Source organism: Protobothrops mucrosquamatus, unplaced genomic scaffold (genome assembly GCF_001527695.2).
Source record: "Protobothrops mucrosquamatus isolate PMUCROS unplaced genomic scaffold, P.Mucros_1.0 scaffold33, whole genome shotgun sequence".
Taxonomy (NCBI): domain Eukaryota; kingdom Metazoa; phylum Chordata; class Lepidosauria; order Squamata; family Viperidae; genus Protobothrops; species Protobothrops mucrosquamatus.
In genome coordinates this window covers 2,153,661-2,173,179 of record NW_015386417.1, presented here as the reverse complement: position 1 = coordinate 2,173,179, position 19,519 = coordinate 2,153,661, and the positions used below count along the sequence as shown (strand labels likewise).

The following is a 19,519-nucleotide window of genomic DNA, read 5'->3' as shown; positions in this document are numbered from 1 at the left end:
ATGTTTTCTGTACTCCTACGTGTATGTAAGAGAACATCTGCCTTCAAATTTAAATCAAAACAAAACAAACCAATAACCACTAGTAGTTCATTAAATTATTTTGCCTATTTATGTTGCTTTTTTTCTTCTAATCATGTGGCACTAATTTCAGACTCATATAACAGAGGTTGAGGGGAAAGAAGATAAAGCAAGGAAATTGGGAGAAGTTTTCAGATTCCATCATGTAGTCAAATACCTACACTGCTTTGTCCAAAACTCAGTGGGAAACCTTTATCCCAGTTGGTGTAACTGACTCCTCTTCCATCTGTCCAGAGGTACATTTGATCCTCATTGATGTCATTTAGTCCTATCCATACATCACTTTGGAATGTATTTAAATGGAAGGTGAGAAAGGCTAAAAAGAAAAAGTAGTGGGAGAAGAATGATCAGAGAAAGTAGACATACCTAATATTTGGGACAGCATGAAACCAAAGCAAATACTTCACTAAATAAAGAATTCTGAAATGAATTAAAACATATTGAAAAGTAGATGCATGATAAATGCATGATGAGTATTTGAAACACACTCACTGAAGTTTGAAATTTGATTTGGAAAATATACCAAGCTTTGTGGGAAATGAATAAGCACACCATGAATGTTATAATTCCACTGAGATACTAACTGCTTTTAGATACAGAAGTTTGCCATTAGTAACACAAGTGAGCTCAAGCTTTTATAATTATATGAACAACACATTTATTTATGTACTGATTAAAATATTTTAATCTCGCTTTGATCCTAGAGGAATACAACTGAATGATAAAACATGTGTGTGTGTGTGTGTGTGTGTGTGTGTGTGTGTGTGTGTTATCAATGTGTACGGCACCTTGATCATAAAAGCAGCTCTAAATGATTTACACATTATATGACTGCAAAAATCTGTAAATATTATGGCTGTGTAAATATTTGGAAAGTGATGTGTTTGAGTGTTCAAGAGCACATAAAATATCTTTTTTTTTCAAATTGTTAAAGCAGCCATGTCTATTTTAGAACTGTTCCTAGCTGTCTTAGCATGAATGGCCAACAGGGAAAATGCAAAGCAAAGCAAAGCAAATGTTTTGCACATCTCTAATAAATATATACAACAGGTACATTCTTTTACTCCTTTGTTTTTAGTATGAAAGGGTACATCTGAAACTTTTTTCTGTAATTTCTATCAAATCACAATTTTCCATTTTATCTTAAAGATGCAAAATGACTTTTACAATTATATTTGTTTGGGGGGCAAACTCAGGTTTACCATTATCTGTATGTAATAGTAAGAAAATCAAGGAGGAGGAAGAAAATAGCTGTACTAGCAGTAGTAAAAAGGGAGAAAATATGAATTAAGGTATTATAACTTCTGATTTAAAATTCTGGGTTCAAACTAGTATTGTAAGACTCCATAAAGGTGGTCCGGTGGTTTCATTAATGGCATATTCATCCCATAAAACATAATCACCCCAAAGATGATGTAAACTTTCACAAATAAGTAAACTTTTATTAATTGATATGGTGCTTATATACCTTGTACTCTTTCATTGAGTATTGTAACCAGGTTTCCTCCAGTTTCATAATTCTGACAAGCTTTCCGTGCATTTTTCCAATTTTTTCCATCTTCTTGATTTAATCCAAAAAATTTATAGCACTTTTTTTATAAAAAAAAAAAATCCAAATGCAAGGATAGAGACAAATAAAATGAAAAGTTTATTTCATTATTAATTATTTTAGAAATGTATATAGTCACAGACAATAAAAGCAATAAATAACATACAATTTAAAAACCAAATAACCAGGAAAAAAGCATTAGTTAGAAGTCAAACACACCACCCTCTTTGTCATTCTTTTTTGATCTCAGCCTGGGGGGAAAGCCAGATTATCTAGATGGAGACCACATAGATCTCAGCTGGGAGAGTCTTCCAGAGAGCCATGTTTGCAACAGAGAACAATCTCACAAGTGCTTTTCTAAGTACACTCACTAGATTATAAGTAGCAGCATCCAGTTCTTGATTTATTAGATTTTTATCCCACCTTAATATATAAGTAACTCAAACTGGAGAACATTCATAGTATTCCTTTCTCTTCTTATTTTCCCCACAACAACAATCCTGTGAGGTGGATTGGGCCAGGAAAAAGGCCCAAAGTCATCTAACCAGCTTTAATGCCTAAGGGAGGCTTAGAACTTAGTGTCCTGGTTTCTAGACCAGATCTTAATCATTATACCAAATTGGCTCTATTAGAAAATTATGGTTGATTTTGAAAAATTGGATCTGATTGGTACTTGGAAACTGACATGTGTCTTCTATTGGGAAATCCAAAAAGATCCCAGAAAACCACTAGGACAGTGTGTTTCCTTATAGTTACCAAAGAAACTGGAGGAACTGATATTGGTACCTATGGATGGAGGAGAAAAGAGGGCCAAACCAATAAAAGCTGTGTAACAATGCAAACCCTATCCATTTTTATACAGTATATGCATTGTAATGGTGCACATATGGATGGAATACACTGAGCTTGCAGAATGATAATGTTTACACTGCTTTTGCCATTTCAAGAAAAGTAGCAAGTACCTTCCAACTATGTTATTCTGTTATTTTGTGAATGCCATTGGGACTCAAGTTTAATGTGAAGGAGCCTTGTAATGGTATGTGGGAAAGACCTTGGGAGAGTGTGTTTGTGAAGAGATGCTCAGAGACAACACAGCTATTGCTGGATAATGGGCAGACAAAGAGATTCAGAAGGGTCTCTACCTAAGTTCTTAATCAGTAAGGGTAATAATTGTACTTTCAGATTTGCAAGATTCTGTTAATGTAGCTTTACCATAAAGTAGAATTAGTTTATCTAGTCGTGTATACTGTCTAGTATATATGGTAAGGCTGATGAGCATTTACCTTTATTTTATGTATATATGCACAAAATTCCTGTGTGATGCCATCTTATTAAGGCATTTACTTTAATTGTGTAAAAAAAAATCTTCCATAGAAAGTCCCTCTTATCTTGTTATCCTTTTGTTTTTGGAGCAATTCTTTTTTAAAAAGGAAATAATTACTATACCTTGTTTTCAAACAAAAGCCAAGATTCAGCACATCCTCCTTGAAAGGAAGGTGGTGTGGGGGCAACAGTTACATTGACTGAGTTGTTATGTCGTTCACATATGAAAGAAGATGGATAGCCACAGTTTATATCATTCCAAAGTCCTAAGCAAGAGAAAAGAAATGGTTGAATGTAAGCAGGGGAAGGGGACCAAAAGGTGATCAAACAGTCAAGAAGGTAAGAACAACCTTGCAACCAAAGCCTCACACATTTCTAATGTGTCAGGACAATAGCTAAAATCAAAAGTCTGCTTCATGAGCTGCTATTGCATCCATTGACAGACAAGGAGATCATTAGAGAAGAAGCATCTATCTAGAAAATCCACAAAGCTGGATTCACCCATGCTAGAAGTGAACTGAGGTCACTATATTGGTGGGTGTCTCACAAGACAGCATTGTCTCCAGATGCCTATTAGCCTGCATGATACACAGACTCTCTAAGACTAAGTCTTGTCCCATTTGTAGTAAGGAACTGATTCCTTTCTATTTTATTTGCTATTAAACAGTAACATTATTTTAGTTCTTAAGAAACTACTGGAAAGATACAAGTTAATGCTGAGTGACTAATGGAATTCCAGATTCTATAACCATATATTCTGAGCTCAGGTTATTAAAAAGACATTTCAAATACAACTGACTGTTGGCTAAGTAATTAGAAAGACTATGTGACCAGCACTTGAAACAAAATCAAACATTCATATGTTAAATAGTACTGCAGAGAATCAAGTAGCTTCTTCCTTCAGCCAATCAGCCAATCCAAATTCCTTTCAGATTTGGGAAAAGAGCCACAGCTTGCTGTCCAATCTATAGAAGTGAATGTCCTAAAAACAGCATGTTAGCTTGAGTCACATTCAAATAACGTATGCATATTACAACTGCTTTTCTAAAGCCATATCCTGGTAGAAGACAACATTAGTGATATACAGTAGATGTACTGTGATTAACCAGACTGCATGACATCTCTATTGATCAATTTGGGAGTCACAGAATATTTTGAAAAGTAGACTTCACTGCAACTCCAGATGTACCTAATCTCCAATTCAGGAATTGCAGCAGCTAAATAAGTCCAGTCAAAACAATGCTCCTCAGCAATGATTAGCAAATTAGGAAAGTGAATTTTTTTCCAGACCAGAGCAGCAGCTAAACCAAAAGGAAATGTCACAATGACCTCCAAGGCTAGGGAAGGACTAGAACTAGTAAAAGTCATACTCTCAAGAAAATGTGAGACAGCCTTGGAAAAAGTAGAGAAGAATCTAGAGATGTTGAGAATGTTATAACCCCAGGACAGTTTATCAAGGCCTTGACAAAGTCTCAATCCTATAGTGCAAAAATACATTTTACCACATTCAAAGTCTTTTGTTATATGTATCCTGACAATTATTGATTGCAAGATATGTGCAAAAGGCACATTTATTACATGCTACTGGGCCTGTATCAGTAGTGGGATTCAGCCAGTTCGCACCAATTTGGCAGAACCGGTAGCTAATTTGTTGTTGCCCAGGCCTAGAATGGACTTCCGGAAGGGGTATCCACACAGAGAACCGGTTGTTCACATATTTGAATCCCACCAATGGCCCGTATGCTTCCTTACTGTATACAGGTAGTCATTGACTTACAACCATTCATTTACTGACTGTTCAAAGTTATAATGGCACTAAAAAGTGACTTATAATCTGTCCTCACACTTATGATCATTGCAGCATCCCTACATGATCATACTTTGGGCCCTTGGCAACCAGCACGTATTTACAATGGTCACACTATCCTGGGATCATGTGGTCACAATTTGTGACCTTTCCAAACAGCTTCTGACAAGCAAAGTTAATGAGGGAAGCTAGATTCACTTAATGACTCTGTGATTCACTTAAATAGCCAAAGGCCAAAAAATTGGCCATACTCACTTAATTATTGCCTTGCTTAGCAACAGAAATTCTGATCCCAAGTGTGTTCATAAATCAAGGATTACCTGCATATATTTTTATATATATTTTCTGCATTGTGAAGTATGTCATCATTACTAAAACCATGCATTTTAGCATGCATACAGAAATACATCAGAAACTGGTATTGTCAACTAGCAAACCACATACCTGTATTCCTATAAATGACCACACAGTTTTCATCATTGTTTGCAAAGTTAGGTTCATGTGGTGCCCAGGCAACATACTGGACAGGAGTTCTATCCATCCAGCTTTAAGAAAAGTTAACATGTTATTGTTAATCAGTGTAAAAGCAAAGGCTCCCATTAGAACTGTGTTTCTCAAACTTGCCAATTCTAACATGTATGGACTTCAGTTTCCAGAATTCCCCAACCAGCGTTCCCCAACCAGAATTCTGAGAGTTGAAATGCACACATTTTAAAGTTGCCAAATTGAGAAACACTGCATTATAATGACATCATGCAGAGGGAATCCTTTCCCCTACTGGAAACCATGGATGGAAACTAAACAAGTAGAGAAGCAACCTACAACTAAGGAGAAATTTCTAGACAGTTTGAACAATTAACCAGTGGAACAACTTGCCTCCAGAAGCTGTGAATGCTCCAACACTGGAAGTTTTCAAGAAGAGACTGGACAATTATTTGTCTGAAATGGTATAGGGTTTCTGCCTAAGCAGAAGGGTTAGACAAGAAGGTCCTTTCCAAGTCTGTTATTCTGTTACTCCCCACATGGATTAATAAGGACAGTGTGTCATGTGAACTAGTCCAATGTATTGGGCTTTCCTGGATGAAAATCCTAATTGTCTGTCTGAGGATAACAAAATAAGCAAAAAAAAACACCCTCATATAATAAAATGCAGTGTTTTCTGTTTGCTCACCTGACTACTTTATCAAGGCTCAGGTACAGTCCAATGAAATAAGTATTCACCTGTTCATTTTGTAAGATCTAAAGAATCAAAACAAAAGACAGTCACATATATTTGTAGCCTGGGAATTATGTCGCAAGCAAGAATATATTAAGCTTTAAGAAATTATTTTAGAAAACAGCATTGTTCCTTTAAGAACAAAGCTAATAATCCAGTAATTGGCCCCTAATTTTTTTAATGACCCTGTAATCCCTTGCTTTGAGGTGGAGTCAGGGCAACTGAATGGAGCTGAGCATTTACTGGTTATTGGCTCCTAAATAAAAGTAGAAAAATATCAGGCAGGGAAATTGGTTAAACACCCCAACTCCAGCCTTTTCTTCTTACATTCCATAATATGGATTTTTGCAACTTTTAGCACTGGCCGTTGCTTTATCACAGACATCTGATAAATGTTTAGTTCTGCACAAGGTACAACTCTGGTAGTTCTTCTTTATCAACCCAGATAAAATTAAGGATCATATTATTTTAGCGTTGTGATTTCCCCAATTAGGCAGAAAGATGCCTTTAAGGAGATTTTCAAAAGATAATTATAAAGAATCAAGTCTGAAATGGAATAGGGTCTTTTACTTGAACAGAGGGTTGGACTAGAAGACCTTCAAGGTCCCTTCCAATTCTGTTCTTCTGTTAAGTCAATCTAACCTGACAACAGATAGATGATTTGCTGGGCACTAATGTAAATGTTAATAAATAAATATTTGCCAGCTTTTAATTGCAATCATAAAACAGATCTTGTCAGGATCCAGCATTTGTTAACCTAGCTTTTTGTTCCTTGATTAAAAACTACAAACATAACTATTTGTCTGAAATGGTATAGGGTTTTCTGCTTGAACAGGGGGTTGGACTAGAAGACCTCCAAGGTACCCTCCACTCTGTTGTTCTGTTGTTCTGTTATTCTGTTCTGGTTAAGAGGAATGGCTTTCTTATGACAATATTCAATAGAATTGATGCTGGAGCCATAGGATAGAAGAAAGCTGATGTGCATGGAATACAGACTAGCATGTCTGAATTTTAGATCAAGTTTTGAAAATCAACAGTTGTCCTTTCATACTTATTGCAGCACTGTTAAAGTATTTTGATATGAACAATTGTAGAATAGATACAATTTGTATGTTATTTAAATTTTAATTTATTAATAGGAAAAGCTCGAATATATTCATTATACTCCACAATGTACATTTTGTGCTATAAACCTATAAAGAAGCCTATGGTTATTGTAAGCCATTAAGTATCATCACTTGGCAGCCATGGAAATGCCTTAAATAAACTAAAAATAAGCAAATAATATACATTCATTGTTTTCATATCAAAAATAATAAATGAGCGCCTTACATATTTCCAGATAAACTTCCTTTCAGTGTTGTCTTCGATGACAAGCAAATCTCCAAAGTTTCTTTTGCAAAATGCACGAGCTTCTTCCATTGGAAATTTGTTGGTGTTGAAATAATATTGCTTGTCTCCATTGACGACCCAGCCATCACTAGTAAATTGATAATCTATGAGAGATATTAATTAGCTATTTATCCCACATTTATTACTTAGTAATTTAAGGCAGCAAAGATACACAATATGGCATACTCCATTTAATCCTCCAGGGAAAGATTGAAGGCAAACGAGGTCCAGGCAGAAGAAGAACATTGTGGCTTCAAAATCTAAGGGACTGGTTTGGACAAAACTCAGCAGCACTTTTTCGTGCGGCTGCTGATAAAAACAGGATCGCCAACATCCGATAACGGATATGGCACAAGAAGAAGAAGAAAGATACACAATACATTTCTTCTTATTTTCTCACAACAATTTTAGAAGTTGAGCTAAGAGAGAGTGACTGACCCACAGTTACCCAGACAGCTTTCATGCCTAACATGGGATTAGAACTTATCGTCTCCTGGTTTCTAGGCCAGCAGTACACCAAACTGACTCTCATATTCTGTGGTCCCAGCTAGCCAGCCAATCAGCAAGTAGCCTTCAGTTTATGAAAAGATCTGACAATGCTACAAATTTGATCGATTTCAAGACTCTCATTGGGTGATTTTGGGATTTTCTCCTTCAGTCCAATTAATTTATAGGACTGTTGTGGTGATCACATTAGGATACAATCTCCCCATGTACACTGGAGCAAAAATCATAATATAATATAAATAGGCAAGATGGAATTAAATCTTTTCTTCCTGTATTGCAGCTAATAACAAATTGAGACTCTCCAGCTTGTTGAGGAAATGATAACAGAACAATAGAATAACAGAGTTGGAAGGGACCTTGGAGGTCTTCTAGTCCACCCTATGATCAAGCAGAAGAACCTACAACATTTCAAACAAAGGACTGTCCAATCTCTTTTAAAAAACCTATGGTGATGGAGCACCATAAATTCTGAAGGCAAGCCTTTCCACTGATTAATTATTCTGTCAGGAAATTTCTCCTTAGTTCTAGGTTGGTTCTCTCCTTGATTAGCTTCCATCCATTGCTTCTTGTCCTGCCGTTAGGTGCTTTGGAAAATAGGTTGACCCGCTCTTCTTTATGACAGTCCCTCAAACATTGGAACACTGCTATCATGTGACCTCTAGTCCTTTTTTCATTAGACTAGACATACCCAATTCCTGTAACTGTTCTTTATATATTTTAGCCTCCAACCCCTATTCATTTTTGTTGCTCTTCTCTGCACTCTTTCTGGAGTGTCAACATCTTTTTTATATCGTGGCAACCAAAACTAGATGCAATATTCCAAGTGTGATCTTATCAAGGCATTATAAAGGAGTACTAACACTTCATGTCATCTGGATCCTTCTGCTAATGCAGCCTAGGATTGTATTGGCTTTTTTTGCAGCTACAGAAGACTGCTGGCTTGTATTTAAGTGGCTGTCAACAAGGACTTCTAGATTTCTCTCACAGTTACTACTATTGGGCTAGATACTACATATTCAATACCTGTACATTTGGTTTTTCTTTCATAAGTGTAAAACCTTATTTTTCTCACCATTGAATTTCATTTTGTTAGATAGGGCCTATTGTTCAAGAGTGTCGAGATCCTTCTGGATGTTGAGCCTATCGTCTGGTGTGTTGGCTATTCCAGACAATAGTTTGGTGTTATCTGAAAATTCGGTAATTTCCCCTTCTATCCCCTTGTCTAAATCATTTATGGAGATATTGAAGAGTACTGCATCTAAGACACTGCATACTTCCCTCCACATAGATGCGGGTCCATTAAGGACTGCACATTGAATGCAGTTGGTCCATTTGGTGGTGATGCTGTCTACCCATGTTTTTCTATCTTATCAAGTAGTAGGTTGTAGTCCACTTTATTGAATGTCTTACTGAAGTCCAAGTGAATTATGACCACAGCCTTACATTAGTTCACTAATTTAGTCACTTTGTCAAAGAATGCAATAAGATTTGTCTAGTGCAGGGATGTCAAACTGCTGGTCCTCCGGCTGGATGCGTCACCAGGAAACCGCGCCGACCCCATTGCCGGCAATGGGGAAAAAGCTCTGATATGCCGCATGACATCACGTGATGTCACGAGTTTGACATGTCTGGTCTAGTATGATCGGTTTTTGACAAACTCATATTGGTTTCTGGTTGAAATTTTGCTTGCCTCTAGGTATTTGCAGATTCATTGCTTGTTTATCTTTTCCAGGATCTTCCCAGGTGTTGATGTCATGCTGATAGATTTGTAGTTTCCCAAATCCATTTTTTTCCTCTTTTTTTTTTGAAGATGGTAACTACGTCAGCTCTTTTCCAATCCTCTGATAACTCCCCACTGATTCAGAATCTTTGAAAAATATAGCTCAAGATCTGATTCCAAGATCATGTTTGCTAGTTCCTTCAGAATCCTGGGATGTAATCCATCTGGACTTGGTGAATTGAAATCATCTAGAATGGATAAGTGGTCTTTTATCATTTTCTTGCCTCTTTTGACTTGCATTGCTAATCTTTTTTATGGTGCTGTTTTTGATAGGCTAAGCTATTTTTTTATTTTGTGTGAAGACAGATGCAAAGAATGAATTAAACAGCTCCATTTTCTCCCTGCTGCCCGTCACTTTCTTGCTATCTTCTCCCTTTAGTGGACCGATTGTTTCCTTAACTTTTTTCTTGTTTTTTATATGTTGAAAGAACTTTTATAAAAAAAAATTGACATTTGTTACAAGTTGTTGATTCTGACTTCATCTTTGCAGATTCGTGCTATATGAATGTATTCTGCCTTAGTTATGTTTCCTTCTTTCCATTTTTTATACTTGTTCTTTTTGTCTTTCAGCTTATCAGATGTAACCATGCTGGTTTGTTCTTGGATCTATTTTTTAATGGTATTATGATGGACTGGGCTTTTATAATCTCATTTTTCACAGTCTCCCAAGCTTCTTCAGTTGTTTTCATCCATGGAATTCTTCCCAAGTTTGTTGAAATCAGCTCTCTTAAAGTTTATGATACTGGTTTAAAGGTTTTGCCTATCCAATCCTTCATTGTAGGCAATGTAAACCATGATCTAAGAATCCAAACTTTTCTTGACGACACCAACTCTTAAGCCAGTGATTTATTTTCCAAGTGCTCTATTCTCTCATTGGATGTTGACCTTCCTTTGGAAATACAGATGAAAACACCACATGAGCTGCTCATATATATAACAATCTGTGGACTTCATTATTTTACTAAGGCTCTCAGTCACATTTTTTTATTTTCACTCCTGACAGGCAAGATACCTCCCTAAATTAATTGTCCATTCTACAATTTGCCGATTCTGTTCCTCTGAGAAGTGAATCTCCTGTCATAAACAAAAACCTTTTTTTTCCTTGGGAAAGTCTGGGCTACTTTTTTTGCTGTCACTGGAACATTGGATGATGAAACCAGACATGAATCTGGTTTCTTAGCTCCAGCAAAGTTGTACTGGGCTGGGCTTTACTAGACAGCAAAAAAAAAAAATTTAAAAAGTTCATTTAAAACTATTTTTCACTATTTTCAGCCATCAGTGCCCTCAGCAGACTGCAACAAATCAATGTGTTAATGTACAAACTATGACATCATTATGCTGCCTTTACTTACTTGTGTCCTACATTTAACACAAGCATATAAGTAATAGTATTTGCTTGAAAATGCCACATGCCCACTTTGTCCTCAAGAAGACAATTTTAACTTTATCATTAGCATAGAAATATTTCATCACAACAAGCCATAGAAACGTACCTGTAGTGGGTGGATTTGTTGGTTCTGGCTTTAGTTGCACACCTGAAAAAGAAAAGTTAGAGTAAAATCTCATTAACATATATGGTTCCTCAATTAAAAGGACAAAATTGAATAACATCATACTTTTACTCTAATAAATGATTGAGGAGGGGTGCCTTCAAGTCATGGTTGACTCCTGGCAACTGTATGAACCTGCACTTTTCTTGGCAAGGTTTTTTTGGAAGTGGGTTGCCATTGCTTCCCTCCTAAGGCTGAGAGATAGTGCTTGGTTCAAAGTTATTTAGCTGGCTCTAATTAGTGTAATTATCATAATTTAAATAAATGTTTCAAAAATCTTTCCTAGATGATTTAAAATTGTAATTTTAAAAGGCATAAAGATATAATGAGTCAAGCAAACAATTTAACTAATACAGCATCCTGTCCTCTCCACTGGTCAACTAGGTGACAATCGAAACTCCACAAATGGTTATTTTCTTCTGTTTCTTCTCTTCTGGGAATGTTTAATGAAAATTATGCATAGCCCACATGACTAATAGCCACTGACTTTTTTAAAAAAAGAATACTAAATATTTACAGAGTTTCATCACTCCCATTCATATCTAGATTCTAACAAAATATCAACAGAATTTTCAAGGATGAATTCTTTACCATTTTTCTTTTCACTGAAAGAAAAAGAAATTCCAAATATCTTACTTGGAACTGTAACAGGTATTGTAACCGTTATATTAAATCTAACATAATTTCAGTGAATATTTGGCTTGTCAATATCAAATTTCATAGCATAACAAAGGAAAAAATGAAAATGTAGATTGGCTCAATTTAATTATACTATGATAACAAATGCTACTTGCTCCAAAATCACAGCATTCACACTGTGAATTGATTAATAGAATCCATTGTGACAGATTTGAAGCTGGCATAATCCTCTCATTGATATTAAGGAATAAAATGTTTATATGGTGTAAAAATAATAAAAATCACATTTTTTCCACCATATAAACATTTTATTCCTTAATATCAATGAGAGGATTATGCCAGCTTCAAATCTGTCACAATTTTTAAATTCCCTGAAGGAAAGTGCAAGAGACTAAAGGCATTTTTTAATATGATAAATCCACTACTATCTCTCATGCCTTCCCAGCTTGCCCTGTTGAGCTTACATTGCTTGGTCACCAAGAAATTAAATATTCTAGTTAATTTTATTGGTAGAAATTTTAAACAAGGATAATTATTGTTTATTATCCCCAAAGTCCAGCCAAATTACAGATTAATTTTTAAAAAGTAAACACATTATTATTGGTTAGTGATGCTATTAACCTGATATCAGTCTGAAGATGTTATGATTTCATATGACAAAGAAAGTTGTACCTTTCGTAATCTGGCAGATCCAGAAAAACATTTCCTCACAGTGTACATCATTCCAATACATATTTTCTGGATTTATCTCTCCACAGTGTTCTGCTCCATTATAATTATTGGGTTCTCCATATGCCCAGTTGACATAACCTAGCTAGTATAGAAATATGTAATATTCATTTGTTGAAAAAAATACATTTTATGATGCAAAATTCAAACTAATTGTACATAAAAAGTTCCCTACTATTGAGTCTGAAAACTGGTCCACCTAAGCAAACATTGCTTACACTGACTGGCAGTGACTCTCTAGAATTTAAACTGGAATTTTTTAATCTGTATTGGTGGTTTCAGGTTTAATATTGCGTTTTTTACGGGCTAAGCAGTGTCCTGCCATTGAGACAATCAACTGCAACAGTCAAGGAAATGTCCTAATTTCTCAGGGATACTTTTTGATAATTCATTTTGCTTGAGTTTTAAGATGTTAATCATATCATTTCTCCATCCACAGATTATAGGGCCAGGCAAGCTTGTTACCTTGCTTCCTTGCCTGCTTGCTTATTTACTTATTTGTTTGTTTGTCTGTTTGTTACACTTTGTTGATTTTTATCCCATTTTTATTATCAGATTGGCAAACTTACATAATGTTCCTTCTTCCTCCTACGTTCTCCCAGTAATAACACTGTAAGGTGAGTTGGGCTGAGAGAAAGTGACAGGCCTAAGGTCACCCAGCTGGCTTCCCTACTTAAGGCAGAACTAGAACTTAAGTCCCCTGGTTTCTAAGCCAAACTGTTATTTTAGTTGGAGGCCAGGTTTCATTATCCCCATTTATCAATATTATTTGTTTGCTTATCCAACACACCTTCCTCCTCTTATTTTTCCAACAATAACAACAACCCTATGAGGTGTGTTGGGCTCCGAGAGAGTGATTGACCCAAAATCACCCAGCTGACTTTTATTATGATCCTCTACCTTTGGTCACTGAAAGGATGATGCAGTCACATTGCTGGAGGGGACATAGCAGATATTTTTGGGGTTGTTGTTTTTTATTGTGTAGGGTGCCCTGGGGGTTAAAGGTAAAAGAGATTCCTTTACATGCCATAGAACAGTGATGGCGAACCTTTTAGAGACCAAGTGCCCAAACTGCAACCCAAAACCCACTTATTTATCGCCGGGTGCCAGGGCAAGGTGAGGCAGGCGCCGGGGCAGCTGCTGCCTGACACCATCGGCCCCTGCACACAGAGGCCAGGGAGCGCATGGGTGCTGGGATGCATCCAGCCATGTGAGACCTCGGCGAGTTAGCGGGGGTCTGGTTGAAGAGAGACAGTTGCCATCTCCGGGGCATGGCGCACGTGCCCACAGAGGGGGCTCTGAGTCCCGCCTCTGGTACACGTGCCATAGGTTCGCCACCACTGCCATAGAATATCTAAAATAAGTACATAAGCAAGCTAGCCTTGGGGAGGTGTAATAGTTTATTTTCTCTTTATTTTGTTTAAAAATAACTGAATTTGCTCTTTTGCCAACAAAATCTGGCACTGAGATTTATGTAGGAAGATATTCTGGAGATCAGCAAACCATTCAATTCTGATCTAAGGTGTGAAGTTTGGTGATGAATCTTTTACCTCGGTTAGCAACTAAATCTTCAAGTTGTCCCATTTTTTTGCTCTCCCTGATGGTAGATGACCTCACTCTGGGCTTCATGTAGATGTTAAATAGGAGAGATAAAGTAGCAGCCATGGATTGGACCTCTCACTTCCTATCAATACTGACTGGGACTGATCTTGGAGAAAGGAGCCAAACCAGCACAAAACTCCACTGCCCAGCCCCAAATCCTGCAGCCAGCCCGAAAGGATATTACAGTCAAGGCCTCTGAGGGGTCAAGGAGAGCAAGGATGGATGTATTCCCCAACCCACTTTCACCAGAGATTATTATTATTATTATTATTATTATTATTATTATTATTATTATTATTATTATTATTATTAATAATAATAATAATAATAATAATAATAATAATAATAATAAAGTTGGAAGGGACCTTGGAGGTCATCTAGTCCAATCCCTGCTCAGGCAGGAAACCCTATACCATTTTGGACAAATGGCTGTCCAGTCTCTTCTTAAAAACCTCCAGTGTTGGAGCATTCACCGCTTCTGGAGGCAAGTTGTTTCACTGGTTAATTGTTCTAACTGTCAGGAAGTTTCTCCTTAGTTCTAGATTGCTTCTCTCTTTGGTTAGTTTCCATCCGTTGCTTCTTGTCCTGCCTTCAGGTGCTTTGGAGAATAGCTTGACTCCCTCTTCTTTGTGGCAGTCCCTGAGATATTGGAACACTGCTATCATGTCCCCCCTCGTCCTTCTCTTCATTAAATTAGACATACCCAATTCAGCTACCATTCCTTATATGTTTTAGCCTCCAGTCCTCTAATCGTCTTTGTTGCTCTTCTCTGCACTCTTTCTAGAGTCTCAACATCTTGACATATTCAATATTGTAGAATGCAATATTTCAGTGCAATATTCCAGATCCCTTATTTTTTCAACTCAATTCCCCAGTCTACTTTGCCAAGGCTTGTTGTTTTTTGTTTGTTTTTTTTTAAAAAGAAAGAATATTGCCTAAGAAAAAAGTTGAAATCACTCACTGGAGAATCATCACTCCATTTAAACCCATCCTGTTGGTTTATATAATTTAAACCAATCCAGTATTGCATGATTCCAGAATTCCTACAATATAACACAAACACAAATAAAATCAATGTTTTTAAAAAGTGAGATAGACTATGGTTAATTTCCATTAAAATCTGAAAACGTTTGAAAATTTATATAAATGTTTCTGATAGGTAGACTCACTATGTAATGAAAATGCTAATTAATTTTCAAATGCTCTTTTTGGCCTTTTAAAATAAGGTTAATATGTATATTACCAGCATATTAAAAAGGAGTGGGATTTGGCTCATGGCCTTTGCCCACACCATCTATCAGCAAAAGAGGAGAATAATGGGAGTGTCAGAATGAAGAATGATGAGAAGATAAATGGACAGCCAGCAGAAAAGAAAAATAGATGGATATCAAACAAAAAGAAAAGTTAGGAATTCTTTCTACTTTGGGCTTACTCCATTCCCCCAACGGGCAAGCAGTTCAGGCCCAGATTAAAAAATTTCCTTGGGAATCTGATCTTCAGCAGGAAAAAAATTGGTCATCTCAAAGAGAATGTGTTAGAAGTTATAAAGACAGATTCTGGCCCTAATATTTAATTCAGTGTTTCTCATTTTGCAATCTTTAAATGTTTGGACTTCAACTCCCAGTATTCTTCAGCCAGCTAAACCACATATCTTAAAGTTGCCGTGTTTAAAAAACCCTAATTTAATTGTTCTGTCACTTTATTTCAACTCTTAGAATCTCCAGCGCAGTATTAAGCAGTGATATGTGGGTTGATACGTGTGAATCCAGCTTATATCTTCTTTATTGTCTACAAAACATAAAGGCATTTTGATTATGCTCCTGGAATGAAATAGTTAAGATTGCAGGGATGCATCCATGGACTTACCGCAAGTAATTCTGCAGCTTGTTGGATTCTTTGGTACTAGAAATGGTAGCCAGGTCTCCTCCAATTGCTAAACAAAAACTCCGACCCTCTGCCCATGACCTCTTGCCATGGTTTAAGAAAACCTAATGACAATACATTACTTTGCAGTTAGGCAGGAGAAAAAAATGGTGCACATGATAAAGTTGAAAAGTGTGTCATTAGCAAAGCGTGGTAATGATACTGACATAATCACCAAAGTCACAACTGTAAAAGAGATACGGGATGTAACAGTCAACATTAAAATTAGTTTCCCTACTTCAGTTATGTGCAACTGTTGATTATAATTTTTATAAGCTATTTTATACACTGACTCACATAACTCTTTTTTCCCAAGTCTGATTCTCTCCAATTGGTTGGAATTCAAGTCCTGAAATTCCCAGAGCAAACCCGATTAGCAGTAATTGGGAAAAGATGATTACATCATCCATTACTATCTATTTTGAATAGATGTTGTTTTCTGAAATTTTTGTTTATTTGCCCCTCACATTCTTTGTAATAAATATTTGAGGAATTAAAGCTCAGGATCTTGGTGTTCACACCTGATACTCTTCTATCAAGTAATTGGGCCCTGCATCTTTGTCAAAAGTAAAGAATGCACAAAAAATAAAGCTGAACAAATAAAACAGCTCTCAAGCTATAGAATGCACATAATTTCACCTCCATTTTTTCTACTTCCGGAAAGAATGGAACACTTCCCCACCACCAGTTAGGTCTGAATTAAACTGCTTTTTAAATGTCTTCTAAACTGCTTAAAGCTAATTATGGTGGACTCCACTGAGTTTCCCATGGATGGAAATGCAAGGTAACATTTATTTTATTAAATTTAGATTTCACCCATTTTACTCACAAGTGGCAGTAGCAATGCAATATAATAAAAAAAACTCAGTTTTTAGTAAAATAATGAATTCACATTGAACATAAACACCTGGAGATATTATGGACATGTAGTCTTTTTGCCAACAATACAAAAGTAGTTCACCAATGCCTTCTTCCAAAATATCCTACTCTAATAATCTCCTATCCATGTACAAAATAATTTCAAGCCTGCTTAGTTTTATCTAAATCAACCAAGGTTTTCATATCTAATGAGACAGTTTCAAAAGAAAGACCTGGTATTGTATTGAATTGGTAGGATTTCTCTCCAGAGATGTGGGAATGAGCAAAACGCTGCTATCAGATACCAATATGCATTTAGGTATGTCATTTGTCCTAGAGGAGTACCTTATAGCTACAAAAATGAAAGGAAAGATGCATTTATTAAGATTTGCATACATTTGGTGTCTCAGCAAATGGCAGTACTTAACTGTGGTCCTCAGGAGCATCAGTGGAGGGGATCAAAAAATTGTCCAGATGACAGCCACAACTATGCAATCAAAACCCTGCCCGTTTTTTTATGGCTTCAACATATGTGAAAAGGGGTGGGCTTTCACACACACACACACACACACACACACACACACACACACACCATTGCTGGTTCAAAAGTTATGTTATTGAAACTCTGTGTTTAGACTTTAGTAGGTGTCTTTGGTAAGAGACCAGCGGGAAGAAAGACAAATAAGGTATATCATGGTTGTTATTGTGGCAGGAATTTTTTTTAAAAAATCCTTCTAGAATAGGGGTGTCAAACTGCCAGACCGCAGGCCGGATGTGTCATGCCGAAACTGCACCCACCCCATTGCCGGCAATGGGGAAAAAAGTCACAATACGTCGCAACACATCACGTGACATTGCGAGTTTGACATCCTGTTCCAGAAGGCAATGGCAAATTACTACCATATTGTTACTAAAAAGATTACATGCAACATTCATGAAGTACCAGGAACTGAGTTTAGCTTTTCTTATGTCATACATTCTACAATGAAGCGGCATACTTTGAAGCACATATTCCTTTCTTCACTTGCAGCCCAGCCTTCAGGACATAGAGGGGCAGGTGTTGTAGTTGGTATTGGTGGAGGGGTCACGCCATCAGCAAAGCGCTTACAAAGAAACTTTGCCCTGGTTTCACATTTCAGAAGATCCCATAATCCAGCTGTAAATCCAGTTGTCATTGCAACACAGCCTGGCTTCCGACCTTCATGATAGATCAAACAATAAACATGTCTGTGTCATATAAAGTGAGATATCTTATTCAAGTTAGATACTTAGTTCCTCTTGATTTACTTTACTATCTTCCCAAACCATTTCACCAAAGTATGCTATCATTTTTTAAAATTTGAGATTACATTGTTTGTAAAGAATGAATAAATAAGACATTTATGCCAAATAATAAATTGGCATTGTGCCAAGCTTAGATTTACTATCCTTATCTTCAACAGAACAGAAAAGTTGAAATCTGAGTAAGAATCTTTCAAAATATTGCTCATTAATTCATTTTTTGATTTAATTAGATCAACAGACAGTTCTAAGAAAGGAAGTAATTAACAATAAGAAGACCAATTAAATAAAATGACCTTTATTATTTATTTATTTATTTATAATCTATTTGCATTCCATCAATTCCAAGGAAGCACATTTTCAGAAAAAATGTTTGTGTGACTGAGAAAAACAAATGAAAGTATCCTTAGATGTCCTTAAGATCAAGATATGAGGTGGGAATTTTATTAAATCCAATAGGTTTGAGTAGAGCCATCTCCAAAGGTTAACTATATGTACCTGGCATTTCTGAATTCCAGTGAGTGAACTGAACTGGTTGTCCATTGGTCCACCTGAATGTTCCTTTTTCTTGTATGTCAGAAAGACCAATCCAGATGTAAGGTTCAGTCTTGAAGCCAACCAAACTGGTCAGAAAAGCTTGTTCATATCTGTAGAAAGGAGATAATTGGCAATATTTTTGCCAATTTTTATCAAATATTTTGTCAATATTTATCTCAATGTGCTATTCCTGCTAATATCAATGTGCAAAATGATTTTTAAATTCTTTAATCAAGTGCATATTTAAGAAAATCAATCCTGACTGTTCTTTGGAAGGACAGATACTGAAGCTGAAGCTCAAATACTTTGACCACCAAATGTGAGGACTCATTGGAAAAGACCCTGGTGCTGGGAAAGATTGAAGGCAAAAGAAGGGGACAGCAGAGGATTAGATGGTTAAATAGCGTCATCAACACAGTGAAAATAAAATTTGGGAAGACTCCGGAAGATAGACAGTGGAGGGCAAAGGGGCCTGGCATACTGTGGTCCCTTGAGATCGTTAATAGTTGGGCACGACTTAGCAACTGAACAACAAAATTGCATATTTATTCAAATTTCAGGAATGTTTTAGATCAGGGCTTTTCAACCTTTTCACCCATTGTACCACTTTTAGGGTATGGCAATATCCGAGTACCACCAATCCGCCTAGCACAGTATCAAAAACTTGATGACCAAAAAAAAAAAAAAGGAAAAAAGTGATAAACTACAGGTCATACTCGACTTACAACAGTTCACTTAGTGACTGTTC

General features: G+C 36.4%; 1 protein-coding gene across 1 annotated transcript in view; it reads right to left on the bottom strand.

The window, feature by feature from the left end:
• MRC1 (mannose receptor C-type 1) overlaps positions 1 to 19,519 on the bottom strand; it is a 68,536-nt gene that overhangs the window by 21,965 nt on the left and 27,052 nt on the right. The window contains exons 11-22 of the mRNA XM_015811223.1: positions 18,733 to 18,881; positions 17,952 to 18,151; positions 16,039 to 16,160; positions 15,134 to 15,215; positions 12,514 to 12,655; positions 11,146 to 11,187; positions 7,306 to 7,469; positions 5,929 to 5,996; positions 5,202 to 5,302; positions 3,074 to 3,216; positions 1,547 to 1,667; positions 240 to 394 (exon numbers count right to left, since the gene is read on the bottom strand). Coding sequence (XP_015666709.1) covers positions 240 to 394; positions 1,547 to 1,667; positions 3,074 to 3,216; positions 5,202 to 5,302; positions 5,929 to 5,996; positions 7,306 to 7,469; positions 11,146 to 11,187; positions 12,514 to 12,655; positions 15,134 to 15,215; positions 16,039 to 16,160; positions 17,952 to 18,151; positions 18,733 to 18,881 — 1,489 coding nt within the window. The remainder of the gene's footprint in view (positions 1 to 239; positions 395 to 1,546; positions 1,668 to 3,073; positions 3,217 to 5,201; positions 5,303 to 5,928; positions 5,997 to 7,305; positions 7,470 to 11,145; positions 11,188 to 12,513; positions 12,656 to 15,133; positions 15,216 to 16,038; positions 16,161 to 17,951; positions 18,152 to 18,732; positions 18,882 to 19,519) is intronic.